Source organism: Cordyceps militaris (genome assembly GCF_000225605.1).
Source record: "Cordyceps militaris CM01 unplaced genomic scaffold CCM_S00001, whole genome shotgun sequence".
NCBI lineage: Eukaryota > Fungi > Ascomycota > Sordariomycetes > Hypocreales > Cordycipitaceae > Cordyceps > Cordyceps militaris.
In genome coordinates, this window is record NW_006271969.1 from 3,949,650 (window position 1) to 3,968,124 (window position 18,475).

The 18,475-nt window shown below is 46.7% G+C and overlaps 6 protein-coding genes across 6 annotated transcripts; 3 read left to right on the plus strand and 3 right to left on the minus strand.

The window, feature by feature from the left end:
• Nucleotides 1-3,752: 3,752 nt before the first annotated feature.
• CCM_01238 (Armadillo-type fold domain containing protein) lies at nt 3,753-7,909 on the minus strand (the record flags this gene model as incomplete). Its single annotated transcript, XM_006666395.1, has 7 exons — nt 3,753-4,558; nt 4,612-5,216; nt 5,267-5,274; nt 5,463-5,721; nt 5,771-5,874; nt 5,926-6,225; nt 6,272-7,909. The coding sequence occupies 7 exons, from the start codon at nt 7,907-7,909 to the stop codon at nt 3,753-3,755; spliced, it is 3,720 nt and encodes a 1,239-aa protein (XP_006666458.1).
• A 569-nt stretch (nt 7,910-8,478) lies between these two features.
• On the minus strand, nt 8,479-9,974 carry CCM_01239 (WD40 repeat-like-containing domain; the record flags this gene model as incomplete). The annotated part of the gene is made up of 4 exons (XM_006666396.1): nt 8,479-8,547; nt 8,623-8,729; nt 8,800-9,672; nt 9,770-9,974. 4 exons carry the CDS (start codon nt 9,972-9,974, stop codon nt 8,479-8,481), a joined length of 1,254 nt encoding a protein of 417 aa, XP_006666459.1.
• A 472-nt stretch (nt 9,975-10,446) lies between these two features.
• On the plus strand, nt 10,447-11,535 carry CCM_01240 (uncharacterized protein; the record flags this gene model as incomplete). Its single annotated transcript, XM_006666397.1, has 4 exons — nt 10,447-10,489; nt 10,541-11,070; nt 11,123-11,375; nt 11,423-11,535. The coding sequence occupies 4 exons, from the start codon at nt 10,447-10,449 to the stop codon at nt 11,533-11,535; spliced, it is 939 nt and encodes a 312-aa protein (XP_006666460.1).
• Nucleotides 11,536-11,782: 247 nt separating this feature from the next.
• CCM_01241 (Acyl-CoA N-acyltransferase) lies at nt 11,783-12,524 on the minus strand (the record flags this gene model as incomplete). Its single annotated transcript, XM_006666398.1, has 2 exons — nt 11,783-12,151; nt 12,213-12,524. 2 exons carry the CDS (start codon nt 12,522-12,524, stop codon nt 11,783-11,785), a joined length of 681 nt encoding a protein of 226 aa, XP_006666461.1.
• Nucleotides 12,525-13,535: 1,011 nt separating this feature from the next.
• CCM_01242 (Lecithin:cholesterol acyltransferase) lies at nt 13,536-15,434 on the plus strand (the record flags this gene model as incomplete). The annotated part of the gene is made up of 1 exon (XM_006666399.1): nt 13,536-15,434. The coding sequence occupies one exon, from the start codon at nt 13,536-13,538 to the stop codon at nt 15,432-15,434; it is 1,899 nt and encodes a 632-aa protein (XP_006666462.1).
• A 452-nt stretch (nt 15,435-15,886) lies between these two features.
• Nucleotides 15,887-17,514, plus strand: CCM_01243 (uncharacterized protein; the record flags this gene model as incomplete). The annotated part of the gene is made up of 3 exons (XM_006666400.1): nt 15,887-15,950; nt 16,015-16,550; nt 16,597-17,514. The coding sequence occupies 3 exons, from the start codon at nt 15,887-15,889 to the stop codon at nt 17,512-17,514; spliced, it is 1,518 nt and encodes a 505-aa protein (XP_006666463.1).
• Between the last annotated feature and the right edge of the window lie 961 nt (nt 17,515-18,475).

Sequence of the window (18,475 nt, forward strand, 5' to 3'; positions counted from 1 at the left end):
ATTCTTTTAGCTTTAGAGCTACCTATTATTAGTAAAGCCCTCTATATAGTAGTAAGCTACCCTATACCTAATATAACTATAAGCTACCTTATACCTAGTATAACTATAAGCTACCCTATATCTAGAAGAAAAAGGTAACTTAGGTATACTAATAGGTACTATTATACCTATTAGTAAGTAAGAGAATTAGGCTACTATTATAGTATATTATAGTAGCTATAGTAGTTACTATTTTTCCTTATAGTTATTATTTTATTCCTTATAGTTATTTTTCTAGTTATTTTTCCTAGTTAATATAGATTAAGTAGGAGTAATAATAGGCAGCTTTAAAGCTAGAAGAATAATCTCCTATTACCTAGTATATCTAGTACTTACCTATACTATATAACTAGATAGAAGTTATATAATATAATAACTTTACCTCTTACCCTATATATGCCCTATTGGTCTTAACAAATAACCCTGTTACTAGGAAGTTATCTTAAGGTTAAATAATCTTTCTATATAGTAGTTCTATATTTTAGAAAGCTATAAAATAAAATACTATTATACTATTTATAATAAAGGCTAAATTATTAGGTATATTTAGCTTAGTAAAAAAGGCTTTTATAATATATTATCTTTTTATAATAATAGGAAAATAGGTAGCTTTTCTATATAAGATAATATATAATAATACCTAGATAATATATATTATTATTAGTAATAAAGAGTATATATTAACTAAATTAAAATATATTAATATTAATAATATATAGTTAAAGTAAGAATATAAATATAGGTATTTTATACTTACCTTTATTCTAAGTAAAGTAATACCTATAGATAGTCTTATTAAAGCTTTTCTTTATTAAGCCTTTTTAGAGTTTAAATATCTTATTAATCTGAAAAAGCTTTTAAATATAGTTAAAAAGAGTAATATAATTATTTTAATATAGAATATAAAGTATAATATAGGTAAAAAGGTATTATTTAATCTCTAACCCTCTAAAGAACCTAGGAATAAGTAATATTCTATTTAATTATTATAATATATATATTAATTTTTAATAACTTTATTATATAATTTTATTAATAAATACCTTAAGGTAATATAAAGCCTAGGTCTTTTACTTAAAGAAAGCTTCCTTACCTAATACTATATTAGTAGTAATAGTATTAAATATACTATTCTCTTCTTTTAATATTTTAAAAATAGTATATAATATTATATAATATAAGACCTTATTTTAAAAAAGAGAGTAAAGTATTAATAAGTATTATTAAAGGGTATTAAAAGTAAATAATAAATAACTTATAGACTTAAGGCTATCTTTATATACTATTATTAAATATTAAGTAAAGGGGATTATTATAGCTAAGTATAGTTTATACTTATAGTTATAATAAGTATAACCTTTATACTTTTATAAGTATATTATCTTCTTAATTAATATAAAGTTATAATATATATTATCTTTTTTATTAAAAAGTATAAATTAAGTATATCTTAAATAAAGGTTTATTTAGTAAAGCTTAGGATTAGCCTTTACTAGCTACTTTATTAAGGTTTAAGGCTAAGAGAGTATTAGTTAGTTTTAGTTAACTTAAATAAAAAAGTAAGTACTTATAGTATATACTAATAAAGGTATTAACTATAACTAAATTATATAATTTATAGGAGTTATCTTAATAGGAGTAGTAGAAGTATTATAGTAAGGATAATATAGTATAATAAGTATTTTCTTTTCTTTCTTTTTCTCTTCTTCCTCCTTCTTTTTATTCTTATTCTCTTTATCTTTATTCTTAACTTTAACCTTTTCTTTAACTAACTTAACTATATTAATACCTTTATTATTATTATTATTATTATTATTAATATCTTTATTATTAACCTCTTTAATAAAGGTAGGTATATATACTACTAATAGTAAGACTAGGTTTATAAGGGTCTAAGGCTTTAGCTTATTAGCTAGAATAGTTATAACTATATTAATCTAGTAATAGTTATATTAAAAGGGATATATAATATTATTATAAGTTTATATTTTTTTATATAAGTTAATATATAACTTATATACCTTTATAAAGGGCTTTTCTTACTTAGTAAGGAGTATAAGGGCTTTTAAAAAGGGTTTTTTAATATTTATTTTCTTAAAGGACTTTTCTTAAATATCTAGGAATATAATTACTTCTTTAAAGAACTTTTTATTAATAATAATAAAGGTAAAAGCCTTAATAATAGTAAGGAAGAGGGAGTTAATAGTTATAAAATTAGTATATAAAGAAACTATTATTTAAAATTTAATATAACTAATAATAATAAAAGAAAAAGAATAAAAGGATAATAAAAAACTATTATTATTTTTAATAAGTAAAAAAGTAAGTAGTTAAAAAGAAGTAAATAAATAATAAAGAATATAAGAATAATATATAATAAAGAATAGCTTTTTATATTTAAAAATACTAATCTACTTATTAATTAAAATAAAAAATACTTTAAATTACTTATTAAAAAAAGTAGTAGTTTTATTATTTATCTATTTCTATATTAAATTATTATTTATACTATAAAATATATACTTAAATAGTATATTAATATATTCTTTATAGAAAATAAAGAAAAATATAAATATATTATCTTATTTCCTTTATAAAATACCTTTTTATATAAATAGTTACTTTTTATTATACTTTTTATATATAATTATTTCTTTTATTTTATATTAACTTATATTTAATAATTAAAAGGTATATTATATAGAGTATTACCTTAATAAAAAAGCTTATCTTATTTATATTAATAATAAGTATATATAAGTAATAACCTTAGGTATTTTAAGATATAGTATTATCTTATAACTTAAATTATATAGCTTAAGGCTAGGAAATAGGATATATAAATTAACTAGTTATCCTTTATAGCTTTATTTAATATAAGGCTGATTTTCTTTATTATTTTTATTTTTTATTATTCCTTTATAAGCTGTATTAGTTACGCTGCTATCTTATGTAACTATATTGATGCTCTATATAAGGGTTGCCACCCTCAGCCGAACTTACTGAGGTACCCTTAGGTGAGATACCCCCTCTACGAAGTTCTTGGCGTAGGCGGCCCATTTCATTCACTTCTCGAACAACATGCCAAGTCTCCCGGAAGCCTGTAGACCGTAAACACGAAAATAGCAAGGAAGTTCAACAACACAGGACGCCATGCATATCTTCGCAGTTCTCCTACGCCCCCAAGGCTCGGGGGACAAGGTCTTAGACAAGGTCCCTCGCAAAATGAGATGAATCCTTTCAGCTACAACGTACATCACATGTCTCACATGTCTCTGATCTGTGTAATGTTTGCTGAGCTAATGTGCACGCGTCCTTTGATCGTACTACACAAGCCCTAAGGTAGCCCGCCAGGGAATCAACCAGAGCCACACAACGCCTTCACCACCCTTTGAATATCGAGACTGTACACACTCACATCTTGTTGTCTGCTTGCTACCGCTAGCTACTTCTGAAGTACACAAATGGGAGGGATCAGATGAATGGGGTCAACCCGTCTTCTTGACGCGTTTAGCTACCTAAGATGAGTTTTGCCTCCTTTCCTCACACACAGTTTCTCTAAAAGAAGAACTTGTAAATGCACGTGGCAGCAAAACTCGGGAGTTGAATTAAAAAATGGATAGGCAGCTCCTATAAGGGTATATTATTGTAGTCCCGGCCAAGGTCTGTGTGAATATGCGGGCTCTTCTCGTGTGCAACTAGGAAAACGTCTTCTAGGCATCAAACAGGTTGGACACGCCGTCCAGTGCGTCGTCTGGCGTCGCCCGCCTGCCCCCGGCCACCTGCTCCATCCTCGTCGTCCCGTTGTTCTGCGCCACCGGCTCCGTCATGAAGCTTTGCGCCATTTTACTCCGGCCCCCAGCCCTCTTGACGCGGCCGCTCGCTGCCGTGCTCGGCAGGCCCGCGCTCTTGGCCAGCTTCCCCATCTCGGACACGCTGACGCCCTTGAGGTCCCGGAGCAGCTCCAGAACGACGGCGCGCTGCTGCCGGCTGTGCGCCCCGGGTTTGACCATGTACGGCTTGAGCAGCTCCAGCTCGCCCGCCTCGACGTTGGGCAGCGACGTCAGCAGATTATGCGGCGTCATCGTCACCGGGCTGTAGTGCACATACACCGCGGCGATGAGCGATGCGAGCTCCTTTTGCACCTCGACGAAGTAGGGCTCGTGGAACGACGTCAAGCAAGCCCGCAGCACATCGCTTGATAGATACTCTCGGATCGCAGACGCAATCTCGGCGGGAATGGATGAAGGGTCCGCCGGCGCCAATGAGCCGTCCGGTTGGGGCTTGCTAGCTGTAGTGTTTGGTTGAAATTCGGGTACGAGAGAGATCAGCAGCCGGAGCACCATGCCGCAGCATCTGGTATCCCTCATACGTATCCCGTGAGCACAGAATACCAGGAGCGGCTCCACAATTTCTTGATGTAGCAAGCAGAATCGGCGCAGAGAGGGAAAGTGCTCTGTCGGAGGGGCTATCTCTACGCCGTTGACCTTCTGTGCTCGGGCCTGTAGTGTTGGGGGATCTAGTTGGCTTGTTAGTTATGCCCTCGGACGCAAGCGCAGCGAGTCAACTTACTTTGCTTTGTGGGATCCAAAAAGTCTGCCATCATTACAACACCAGTATAAGTTACCTGGCGGAGAATGCTCTCTGCCTTCATTTCCTCCTTCAGCCCATCCTCACCGTCAGCCGCAACACTCTGCTGCGCGTCCATCTTCTCCCATTCGCCATTGACTTTGGCGTCCATCTGTCTAAAACACACGGATAGCAAAGGCGGCAAAAAACGCTCCCGGTAATCCACGGGACAGTCGTCAACCAGATATCGAACCAAATTCAGCAAGTTGTTTTGTTGATGAGTCGACAGCCATGTAGAATCGGCAAAGAGTGCATTTGCCAATGGCCCGGGCAGTCCTTCAAAGCCATAAAATTGCAATTCCAAGCGACTCATGCAGTATATGATGGCATAAGCCGTCTCTCTGACAAATCTGACGGATCCGCGGATTGTTGACGCCAAGCCCTCCATGGTATTCTTTTTATCTATCACTCTTGCGTAAAAATCGTCTTTACTACCGTCTGAGATTCCGGCCTGCCAGAATCTGTCGCTAAGAACGCGAGCGACCATGGAGCGAGAACCGTTCGGTAGACCGGTCCAGTTTTCCGGATTATGCGTGGCATGTGCAAAGCTGTACACAATGAGTATTGGGTCAGGAGTTTGGAAGGGAGGGTCATGTACCTGAGTAACTGTAGGAGATCAGCCAAAAGGCTGGAAAAACCATCCTGCCATAAAGCGTATGACGCTTGAAAGGCGGAGGAAGACTTGTCTAGCCGCTCGACTGAGAAGGCAAGGAACGATTTAGTTGCTCGTAGTGGTAGTACCTGCGTTCCGCCTAAGTAAGGATGAAAATCCAAGACAAGTATCTTGAACGTACCTTGATACGCTCTTCCATTTCGTTCTGTAGGGCTAGTCCCTCAGCATCAAGCCCTTGGGAGCCCCAGTCCTGAATTTTATCGGCCCGTTTGCGAGCTAGGTAATCCTGTGCCTTGTTGAGAGCGAGCTGCTCACAAAACCCATGATAAGATGTGACGGCATTTTTGAGGCTCTCAGTCTGCCACTGCGCCAATACAGGCCCAATGAACTCACTCAGCTTATGAATCTTGGCCTGGAGGTCGACTCTCTGTGCCCGATGACTGAGTCTTGTTAGTGCCGGTACTAGCGGGGGTGATCAACCATACATACATGATGAGGAATAGAAAGCTTCGGTACGCAAGAGATCGCTTGTCGTCAAGAGTGCCAGAAGAAAGCATCTCATTGACTCGGGTCTCAATTTGATCAAAGACTCCCTACGCAAGTGGGTTAGCAGGGACATCACAACATATGTATTTACAACATACCAGCAAATGATCTGGCATTTCGGAAGCAAGTCTTTGTAGTTCAACCATGCTCTCGCTTTGCAGGTCTTTGATAGCATCGTTGAATGCACGATACTCAGGCTCAAGTGTTGGCCAAGTCATCAAGATATGCTCGAGAACTTTGAGCATAAAACCGGCGTTCTTATTCAGCGCGGTGGTGGAAAAAACGACTAGCAGCTGTAGAGTGCGTTTTCTGATAATGGGATCCTCGAAGCTCATCCCGAGCAGTTTGTTGCACCACGACTCTAGATTAGTTTCCAATTCGCTCATTTCGGACACATTCTGTGCAATTAGTGTCTGAGCGGATAAAATATGAGGATATACATACAGAGTTTTGTTGATGGTGTCTTCGCCACTTCATGTAGCCCTTGAGTGTGGCCTCAATGACTGTAAAGTGTGAGTCAACGATGAGGGCGGGCATGGAGTGTTTTGAGTAAGATTGTTTGTTGAAGGCAGGCTGTCCGTCGTATAGATGCTCGAGAACATGCTCAGTTCGTCCCAGAATGTGGGACACGGCGTCCACGAGCTTTAATTGGACAATTGCTTCAATTACTTGAGAGCTATATCTGCGATAGTTGCCCAAAAACGCATGTCGTTCGGGCAATGTGTCGGTATCTTCTTGAAGAAAGAGAAAAGTCGCGTCTTCATTATCTTCGGGGAGGTTTTCGTAGCGAACCATCCTCGAGCTGCAAACTTCCAGCAAGGGGCCAATTAGAGGAGACATGGCATCGCTGTTCCCAATATCTTTCCGATTCAGAAGACGCGTCCAAGACACCAGGACCGGAATGGAGACCATGAGACTGGGGTTCTGGACCACTTGGAGCAGAAGCTGCAGGAAACTGTCCTTGGCAACATCACCTGGCATGCGGCTGAACTTGCGGTCGAAATAGTCGCCTAGGCTGGACAGCATTTCTGACAATTTCTTGAGAATCTGATATTTGTCGTCGTCGATGTCGTTGGGGTCGACAACCGCCCACTGGTATAAATTCTTGCACAGTTCGACCGAATTTTGGTTATACATCGGCGCGACGAGATCAACGAACTCTTCGTCCGTAAAGTTTGTTCGGCAGTAGAGCGCGTGGAGAGCATCAAGGGACGCCTTTTGGATCTCGGGGACGGTGGAAGAAAGACCCTGACACATGTAATTAACGCATCCGGCTGAGGCGATGGCTTTCGGGATTGCCCATGGCATCAGCGAGAGCATCAGAGACAGGCCCTTGATTGTACATGATTTGACCTCGTCATTGTCTGCCGGCGAAGCCGCGAGGCAGCTGCCGAGGAGAACAGACAACCTACTGAGCCATCCATCATGACCGGACCTCACATCGGGCCCGGGGTGCCTGTTCGGGAACGCTTCCACCAGCACGGCGGTGGGCGTAAATACTTCGACGCATGCCTTGCTAAGAACACCTTCCCGCATTGCGACCACCGAGTCGTCTCCGGCAAACACCTCGTCGGACAGGGTCTCGAGGACGAACATGACAAGCTCCTTGTGCACGGCGGAGTCGGGCACTTCCCAAAGCTGCACGAGCATCGCATCCATGTCGAGCCACTCACCTCCCCAGCAGCGCTTCGCCACCTCGACCCAGAGCTGGGCCGTCTTATTTCGAAGATAAGGGGGGTCCACACGCGAGACAGCCTGTGCGAGCTCCAGCACCCAGTTTCTCAGCGTCAACGCCTGTTCCTCGGTATAGCCGGACCACTTGTACCGGATCGCGTGCTCCAGGAGCGACAGGGCGTAGTGCCGTACAACAGGCGGCTGTGCCCTGTCGCTCGCGAGATTGTAGCCTTGCATCGGTGCTTCGTCGTGGCTCTTGATTTCTTCGAGAAAGTTTTGCGCATCGCGTCTGGCGTTGTTGTTCGAAAATGGGCTGTGGACGACGTCGAGTGCTTCTCGGATCTTGGCCATGGCCTCTGTAGCCCCGCCACTGCCACCCAGCGCGCCGCCGGCGCCGTTGGCAGCCATGGTTTGTTCTGTTCGCGGGGACGGGCTATGGACGTGAGACGCGGTAAATTCGTGCTCCTGAGGTTTTGTAGCGGCGTAGTCGGGGGCGAAGGGAAGGCGTCGATTGTGACTCGTGAAGCGGTGTGTTATCGTGGTGACATGGAGGACGAAAGCGAGGGTGGGAAAAAGACAGTAATGCGGAGTTTCTTTCTGTGGTGTGAGGGGGCACAGACGCTTCGAATGTTGAGATTCGGGTGGTCGTCGGGGAATCTGTTTGCAATACAGATGCACGTTGAAAGAAATCGCTTCGGCGAGAGAACTCGGAAGATGCCTCGCTTTGAAGACTGGACTGCAACTTTCAAAGAAGCTGACAGAGACTGGGCTGGGAGAAGCCTGGAACGCTAGGCTCAACTGACAACTGACGTGGTGGAGAGCCCCGCTGGGGTGCGCGCGCGTGTTGTCTGTCAAGACAGCTACAACTCCGGCGTGACACGATGCACACAAGACGCACAGCCGCGGTAATGCAGGTCCCAAGGCATGCAGCCTGGGAGAATCTGAATTAGCGCGCTGTCAAACAACTTGAATCTAAATTATGCCTGGCTGTCGGTTGTTTTATTATTTGCTATGTTCGAGACTTTGCAGACGGCTGCTGCGACGACCTAACTCCGCCCTTCCAAGTTACGACGAACGAAACACGGATAAATACACAACAATACCCGACAAAAATATATCACGTGTGTATGCATGATTTGAGGGGAAACCTCATCCTCATAATTGCCGGGCTTTTTATACTCATTGTAACTACTGCCTACTACCTCGTAGACGGCATCCTTATTAAAGACTGCATTCCCATATGCAGAGAAGCTTGTCGTAAAAGCTGCTTGATACGCAGACGAGGTTCATCGTCTCACTCAATACAACATCGCTGGCATAGTTCATGCTCTTGTGCTCCTCAAATCTGGCGACGACCCGCAGCGACCATGAACCTCCCTCTTCCATGCTCAAGTCGACTACTCGGGCACCGCCATGCATGCATGATGCAAGAAGCAATATATGTACTGCATCCTTTTCTTTCCTTTGACTGATGAGTTCCAGTCTCCAAACACCACCATCGAGATTTTCTTCCAAAGCTTGCTCAACTCGACGAGCGCCATGAGCTTCATGTAAATCGTGAATGTGAAACACACGCAAATGGTCATCGTAGCTTCCAGTGATGACCACTCTTCCACCTTCATCGGTTCTTAGATCCAATGGCAAGATGGAAGTTACCCCAGCGGCATGAATCCCTTTAATAATCATAGGAGAATAAAGCTCCTCCGGCAGCGCGGACGACTCCCCGGCAGGCCAGCTACAAGACGTATAGCGGAGGATGGAGTCATCTCCACCGCAGTACACTGTTGTCTCAAAAGGCTGGGTTGCTGAGGACAGTGATGAAGGAGAAAGTGCAATAGACCACGCCTCGAGACTGTTTGCAATATTTATGTCGGCGTATTGCGAGATTTGCCACTGCTCATCCAAGTACAGCAAGCGAGCGCTGCCTGTGGACGTGGTCACGGCCACCACGTTCGATAATACTGGATGCCATTTACACTGGAGATAGAGAACATCTTCCCCAATGTCCTCACATCTGCTGGTGGCTAGATGCTTCAATGGCTGAGACTTGTCGCTGGCGTCCAACCTGAAAATGGCGAGCGTCCCTGTGCTGGAGACGACGGCAAGAACATCATCATTCTGCTTGACTTCATTATTGAACCGAACGTCTAGCAAAGCAGATGGCTGCGAAACTGTCTGAATCAAAGATCTTTACCACAAGTTAATTAACCATTTTTCGTGTCAAGGGGAGATGTTATTTAACTGACAATTTGGGATATAATTTTTCACCGATGTTGAATACCAGCAGGCTACCATTACGATTCTGCGATATCTTTTTGGCGCTCTGTTCGGCCTCAGCTATCTCCTCCTCGCACTGTAAGTTGTAGGTGCCAACAACAAAGTAGCAGGGGTACCTGCGGCAGAATTGCAGGCAACTCGGAGGCAAGTCCAGTGTGAGGGACTGTATGGGTCTCAACACAGGGGCGGTGTCCATAACAGGTAAAATGGCAATGGATCGAATTCTCGCAGTCGTTTGATATGGGCAAAATGCGTCTGTATGACTTGCGTAAATTTAGACAGTGGTGGTTGTGGGCCCTCACTGTCAAGCGCTACATTGATCTTAAGTTAGTGGATAGTGGCGTTGAAATGGGCGATGAGATCGTAGAGCGAAAGAGTGACAGGATGCTTGTAGTGAAATGTGAAGTAGTTCGAAAAGGCTTTTGTTGGCATGTTGCTCAGCTGGCACGTCGAGGTGTAGACTGAACCCTCCTGCAAACACGACGCATAATCTATTCCAGGGCTGCTGAGGTTTCCCCGCTACCTTTTTCAACCCTGACTGTCATCCCCCATATGCATCTCCCACCCTCATGTAAACTTGCTTTTGACCTTGGTTGCAACTACTCCTCACCCAATTTTGTGAGTGATATTGCTATTTGCTCAACAGCCTCTACCAGACGGCACCTGATATGACGCACAAACGCGCGGTGTCTGATGATTCGTCATTCTATGGTAAGCCATTCGACCCAAACTCGCACAACGATACCTAAATACTCTTAACAGGGGATATAAATGCAATTGAATACCTCAATCAACGAGTTGACTCTTTTGATCCTGACGAATGGATGATGCAGCATCACGAACAGCCAGGGTGGGCGCAGCCGCGCATCCTCCCGACTCCCACCGCATCTGACTTGCACAACCCCTACGCCGGAGTTTCATATGCATGGCAGCTTACAGAATCGGTGGACGATTTTCTTGCACGTCTTCCTCCAGCCACAACAGCCCAAACGAGCGAAATTCCGTGGATTTACATATGCAACCCTTACATAGCACGCGTTGCGAAACCGGACAGCTTAAACCAAAAGAGCAAAGGCAACGAAGACGAGGGGCCAGAGCAGGAAGGTTCCAAGTTAGACGTCGTTATTGAGGGAGGTATGGAGCGACTTGAACTCTTGGGCAACTTTCTCCAGGAGGTGCCGAAGTTCGGTAAACCACCATCCACCACAGAGAGTGAGAAGAACAAAGAGCGGGCGCAGGCTACACTGAACATTTTGCATCTTGCCCACGTTGGAAAAGTCCGTGCAGGAAAGGTGAGGCTGCCCTATGTCACTACAAAGTATCTGCTGACTTTGGCACTGGCAGTGGATGCTCTTTTGTGATGTTTTGGAGGTGAATGGGGTTTGGGACATTGTTGCTAAAGCGACAGCAAGTAATGAGCTTGGAATTGCGTCAAAAGTTGCTCCGCGACCGGAGCAGGGTGATTTGCGAAAAGAGCGTCTCATTTGTGTGTATACAAAGGACTTTATGGACAAGGTCGACGTTGGACGTGTTGTGCAAAGGTTGAAAGAGCTTGGGTTGGCAGATAACAAGTCGCGAAGGATTTACTACAAGCCCGGTGAGTGATGATACCATCATACACTGCTAACCGTACTGATTTGACAGACGTCTTTACGTATTTAGGGATATCGGGCGGAAACACATGGGGTTTAAAGGCGTCCATCTACAACTCCTCGGAAGCATTTCCGTCAGGACAAGATGTTGCGATGGCGCTCTAAGGTTCGGAGTTCTCCCTATGAATGTGTTTGGTTATTTCAAAAATGTCATTTCAACGATGTGATACGAAAAGAAAACAAGAAGTCAAGAAACCAAGAAAACAAATTGCAAAGTCGCAGACTCCAACGCCAACCACGTATTCCGCGATGAATATTTGCCTGATGTATCCAATGCTCAAAAAAACGCTAAAGTTGACAGGTAGGATTCGAGTAATACAAGGCCGCTAATGATGAACCGGATAATTTCCTCCTAGAAATCCCCGATGAGTGTCTCGTCCGGGTCGACGGTTCTCAGAGGTAGCACCAGCCGGTAAGCGCTGTTTCCATTGAGGTAGTAGCGATGAAGCTTTTTTGACCGAAGAAAGCCAAGCTGCTCGTAGAGTCGCATGGCTGGCACATTTGTCTCCTCGGTTTCCAGTACAATTTCATCCGCGTTGCGTTTGACCATTGCATCGATGGCACGTTTGACAAGGGACGTAGCTACGCCATGTCCTCGGTACGGAGACGTTACCGCAAGCATCGCAATGTAGCCACGCCGCGTAGGGGTTGAGTGACAAGCGTGAACTTCAAGTTTGCAAATGATGACGCCAATTAGAGAGCCGTCTTGGAGGTTGAGTGCCTTTTATTGGGTCAGCGAGGTTCAGCAATGTTTCGGGAGAAAAGGGACGCATGATGCATACCATGAAGCACAGGTGCGCCCACTGACAAAGAAAGTATCGGTACACATAGATACTGTAAGGCTCGCTGAGGTCCTTGGAGATGAGAGAGCGGATAGCAGGAAGGTATTGAGCCTCGAATTTATGCTCATATTGGACGTAGCTGAGTTCGATGGGAAGCGTTTTGGAAGACACCACGTCCATTATAGATGAGTACGAGATGAGGAGGTGATTTGAGGAATGACGAATTGTGAGAAGTGAAACGAAGAGCCGGAGATAGCAAGGTTGGTGGCGTTGGAACAAGGTGGTGAGATTCCGGACTCGGCGGGGCTGCATTGGCGGGGCACAACCAAGGTTTGACACTGAGGGGAAGCGGCTGACAAGGTACTATGGACTGCGAAAGAAACTGTAGAGGGAGAAAATGCCGGAATCTCTACGGAGTAAAGGAGCGAGCTTTATATCGATAATATTCTGGGCAATCCAAGAATTTGGTATGCCCTCAAAGCCGGCCAGCTGGTGACTCAGTTGTTTGCTGCCTAGCTGCGAGGCGTTCTGGCACTAGGTACCAGGTATATATTAGGAGGTAGGTACATACCTACCTACCTAGGTAGGTAGGTATTAGTGCCGGGTACGGGCACTCGCCGCCTGAATCGGGGCCTTGGCGGGCGCAAGGCTTCGAGATTCCATGTGTGGGCTGCATTTACAAGAGATGGTGCCCAAAAAAGCAGTTATTTATTGTCGGGTTGATGTAGCCGGAGATGCAGAACCCTGGCTGGTGTGGCACAGCACTGTACGAATAATGGATGCAGCATGGAAGACGCCTCGGCGGTGACCAAGTCAGCTGAGGATCGATCGTAGGCAAGAAAAAACATTTGAATGACACAGAACCAAGAGAGAAAGGTAAGAAACGAGGTGAGCCGTTTTCCCTGTCTCATCTGTACGGGTACCAAGGAGTGGAAATCCCGAAAATGCAAACATGTGCTAAGAAGGGGGTGTCCCCCTGCCAGCACATCTCGCGTGGCTTTCGTGTCGGACTCACTCCGGATCATCAGGCAGGCGACATCTCTGGAACCCCGGGCTCCCTGACGTCAACCAGCTGCACCCCGGTCTGGCTCTCACATGCTTGCCGTGCCGTGGAATCCGAGTCGCTCTTCTCTTCGCTCAGCAGCTTGAATTTTCAATATACTCTGCAGCTGGCCTCGGGGTTTAGTCTGCTGCATCTTCCACCAGTTGACTGTCCCCCAAATTGACCATTCTGCCCCAGCGAAAATAACCTCCAAAACCCAGCCACGTCGGCCCTGGCGTCGTCGCGCATCCACCGCGGCAGGGCTTTTGTGACACACAACAATGGCCTCCCACGTTCGACGCCGCAACATCCCCGAATCGCAGCCGCATCCTACCAAACCCACCGACAAACATGATTCCGTCGCCAAAGTCGACGAGCCGACCGACCTGCAAGTGGTGCAGATTGTAACAAAGCCCAAGACGCGGAAGCGCCGCAATACCTTCATCTTCTTGCTCGGCAGCCTGTGCGGCCTAGTCGCAGCGGGCTTCTTCGCCTCGAGTAACGACTTGATTGAGTTTCCCGAGCTGCTGGGCGACCTCAGCCTGGACTCCTTTGTCGACATCCTCCCGGCGGGCCTGATTAGCGATGTCAAGGACCTCATGCAGGGCGAGCGGGACATTGCGCAGGCCTACGACTCATTTTATGTCGGCCTCAAGGCGCGCGCCGAAGGCCTGCACGCAGACCACCCCATGGTCATGATCCCCGGCGTCATCTCGACCGGCCTGGAGTCGTGGGGCACCGCCAATGTCTCGCGAAGCTACTTTCGCAAACGACTCTGGGGCAGCTGGACGATGATGCGCGCCTTGGTCATGGACAAGGAGAATTGGAAGAGACATGTCATGCTGGACAAACACACTGGTCTCGACCCACCCATGATGAAGCTGCGTGCGGCCCAAGGCTTTGATGCCACCGACTTCTTCATTACCGGCTACTGGATCTGGAACAAGATTTTTGAGAATCTCGCCACCATCGGATATGACCCGACCAACTCCTTCACCGCTGCGTACGACTGGCGCCTGTCGTACCCTGATCTCGAGGTTCGAGACCGCTACTTTTCCCGCCTCAAGTCTCATATTGAAGGCGCCTTGGCTACAGATGGGAGGAAGGTTGTCCTAGCTTCCCACAGCATGGGCAGCCAGGTCATGTTTTACTTTTTCAACTGGGTGGAATCTGAGAATGGTGGCCACGGAGGCAGCGACTGGGTTGAGAAGCACGTGGATTCATGGATCAACATTAGTGGTTGCATGCTCGGCGCTGTCAAGGATCTGACGGCGGTTCTGTCTGGCGAAATGCGCGATACGGCACAGCTCAACGCCTTTGCCATTTACGGCTTGGAGAAGTTTTTGAGCAAGGCAGAGAGAGCCGAAATCTTCCGCGCCATGCCCGGCATCTCCTCCATGCTTCCGATCGGCGGCGACGCCGTCTGGGGTAATCGGGGATGGGCACCGGATGACCTCCCTGGCCAAAACATATCCTATGGCTCCTTCATCAACTTCCGCCCAACCTCCAACAGCACTGCTTCCCTGCAAAACATGACGGTTGATGACGCCATCGACTATCTAATGAGGGTCACCGAGGATTGGTATGAAGAAAAGATATCAAAGAGCTATTCTCGCGGCATCGCACGTACCGCGGCTGAGGTCGAAAAAAATCAAGCCAACCCAAAGATGTGGCATAACCCGCTCGCATCACGGCTTCCTAAAGCTCCAAGCCTCAAAATCTTTTGCTTCTATGGAGTCGGAAAACCTACTGAACGAGGATACTACTATCGCGTTCCCGATCAGTTAGAAACTCTACTGAACATTACCATCGATACGGATTTTACAGGGGGGCCGGTCGACCACGGTGTAGTTATGGGAGAGGGCGACGGCACCGTAAATTTGCTAAGTACTGGGTACATGTGCAACCGTGGGTGGCACCTGAAGCGTTTCAACCCAGCTGGCTCGCGTATCACTGTCGTTGAAATGCCGCACGAGCCTGAGAGGTTTAATCCTCGAGGAGGTCCGAAGACGGCAGATCATGTCGACATTCTCGGCCGCCAAAACCTCAACGAGCTGATTCTGAGAATTGCCGCTGGGAGGGGGGAAACTATATCGGACTATATTGTCAGCGACATTGTCCAATACGCAGACAAGGTGAAGATTTATGAGGAGGGTGAGGAGCCAAAGGGTGGCCGATAGGTAGCAATAGGGTCGGGTCAGTCCATCTTGGCGTTTTGGTGCAGGTTCGTAATCAGGGCCGGTGAATTCCGGTTCATGACACAATATATCCACAGACATCTGAATTGAAAAGATGCACATGTATGAAACTGCAGCTTGACTCGATGGTAGGGTGAGACGCACATGGACATGGTCCCGTCACTTCACAGTGTATTTCTGGAGTAATAATCCACGTCCAATCTGGATGAGGTCACAGCGCAAGCGACTACCCCACATTGGCAAGCACCTCCTACTTTCTCGACGTTACACCTCAATGGCTTTTCGACAGCTTGGCGTATCCAGACTAATTGCTTATCTGTCTACTGCACACGTTTATTTCTATTGTTTATAAATTCCGTGTTGTTCTGCCCATATAAATTGCACGAGCCTCTGCGATACTCGATGGTGTTGACACGGGCGTCCACTTGGACATGATGGCAATGGCTGACGTTGAGGGGACCGCATTCTCTGCGGAGGAGGAGGAACAGCTGTGGACAGGTATGCATTCAGCACACTTGGCTATGACTGGCGTACTGATTTCTGACTTGATGTTTGCTTCCAGATATCGACACGTGCGTATCGAGCCCATGCGACGACCACGAATCCATCGACGACGCCCTGCGAACGTGGCTAGAACTAGCAGCGCAGCTCCGCAATCGGCTCCGCGAAAGCCAGGAGGACTCAATAATCTGCGCGCAGATGCTAATCAACAGTCCGCTCTTCCAGCATAACAAGGATTACGTCCGCACCCAGCTCATCCACAGCCTTCTCCAAGAAGACGATGCCGCGCCTTTGCATGCCATAACGTCGCTGCTGCTTCTCGACGGCCACTATGACGAGGCCATTTTTCCACGCATGATTGCGGAGGCTTGTTTCCCGCGGCTGGTAGAGCTGATCGCGGCGAGGCGAAATGACGAAGATGCGCGCCTGCATCGGTTTTTGCTGCAGCTTATGTACGAGATGTCGCGTGTGGAGAGGCTTCGGCCAGAACAGCTGGTCTTGGTTGATGACGACTTCATACACAGCCTCTTTCGTATCATTGAAGGAGTGTCTGATGATGTATATGATCCGTATCATTACCCTACCATTCGAGTCCTGGTGAGTATTTCCGTTCTCGCCGCAAACTCACATTAACATTGTACAGCTTGTGATGAATGAGCAGTATATGCTTGCGTCTACAGAGCCTGTTGAAGGTCCAGAAGGGGCGCCGGTGCCGTTGACCAACCGAATTGTGAAATGCCTGGGCCTGCACGGCCCGTCATTTCGAACATTTGGGGAGAATATCATCTTGTTGCTGAATCGAGAAACCGAAACATCCCTCCAGCTGCTCATCCTGAAGCTGTTATACCTGCTCTTCACAACCAAAGCAACTTACGAATACTTCTACACAAACGATTTGCGAGTTCTATTGGATGTAATTATACGAAACCTTATGGACCTACCGGATGAGAGAATATCTCTCCGACACACGTATCTGAGAGTATTATACCCGCTCTTGGCACATACACAGCTTAGTCACCCGCCTCACTACAAACAGGAAGAGATACTCAAGGTGTTGAGAATTCTTCGCGGGTCTCTCAATGCGCATTTTGCGCCAGCCGATGACACCACGGTCCGGCTGGTGAACCGCGTGGCCAAAGTCCCGTGGCTCGAGGCAGGCCATAAAGATGGCGTCTCCGAGGTGGCTCGCAAGTTCCTAGGCATCAGCCTTTCTCCGACTCAGTACGCAAGCAGTATTAGTGTTGGCGATGTCGCTGGCGTCATGGAGAAGCCGGGCGTGCAGACGCCGAGTCGCAACGCCGGCAACGGAGAGCGGGCGCAGGAGGAACCCGGCGCGCCGGAAGACGAAGAGAGCCAAACGGGAAGGGCCAAGAAGCCCCTGCCGGCGGTCCCCAGGCACCGACACGGTGTTCCTTTCATCGACGTGGCGAACAGACCGCCCACCAACGGCGAGGCGAAAAAGGTACCGCCCAAGGCACCGCCGCCGCGTCGACGGGGCAAGATGAAGGTGACCGAATCGCCACCGATAGAGACCAGTACGGAAATGCCACCAGAGTGTTGATGTCTGGAACAAGACCTCGGACGGCTATGAGTGATGACTGGAAACGGTTCTCGGCGTTGAGGGAATATCTCCGGCAGGGAGGAAATTTGCAGGAGTGAACAGGGTGGATGCAGGTACAGAATGTCCAAAGATGCCACCATGCGGTTAGATCTAGGAATACTTGGGCTATTCTCCTGTGCGTTGTATGGAACACAGAGTTCGTTTGATACCCCTGATTGTTTGGCATCCTGATTGTACGAGACGGACTGCTGTGCGACGAGGTCTGGACACGCGGCTGCATATGATTAGCGACTAGCAATATATACAATGTGTTTCCCTGCCGCTTCCCTGACTTGCAATGTATCTTTTGCTGTCCACAGTATGATCATATCCCGTCCATGCATCTCTCGTCCATTCCTCTGTGTCCATTGCAACTTGTATGCTGATACACACTTTATAGTTCCTTGTGGCCTATTCAGGAGGTTGTTCACAGGTATTCATAAATATTTATAGACTTTCACAGATATCCACAGGTATGTACAGATATTCACAATGATTCACAGGTATTCACAAATATGCTCCCACCACCCCTCCTCGCCAGCCAGAGGGAAAAAAGAAGTGGACTGGCCATCATAAAACTTGCCCACCGTCCCTCCATCCAAATATTCACGCTACATTATACGACATCCATCTATTGACTCAATTCCAGTACTTGCTCATCAAAATCTTTGCCTCGGCGCCCAACGCCCCCGCCGCACCCCCAATCACCGCCCCCGCCGCCGTGCCCACGACGGGCAGCACACTCCCGACCAGCGCTCCGACCGCGGCGCCCGCCGCGGCGCCTGCCAACACGCCAGTCCCGTACCCCGCCAGCTCCGCGCCCTTGGGTCCGAGGTTCTGCTGCGCCCAGTCGGAGCCTGCGACCTTTTTATCGACCCATCCGCCGAGCGCCGCGCCGGTTGCCGCGCCACCTGCCGCCGCG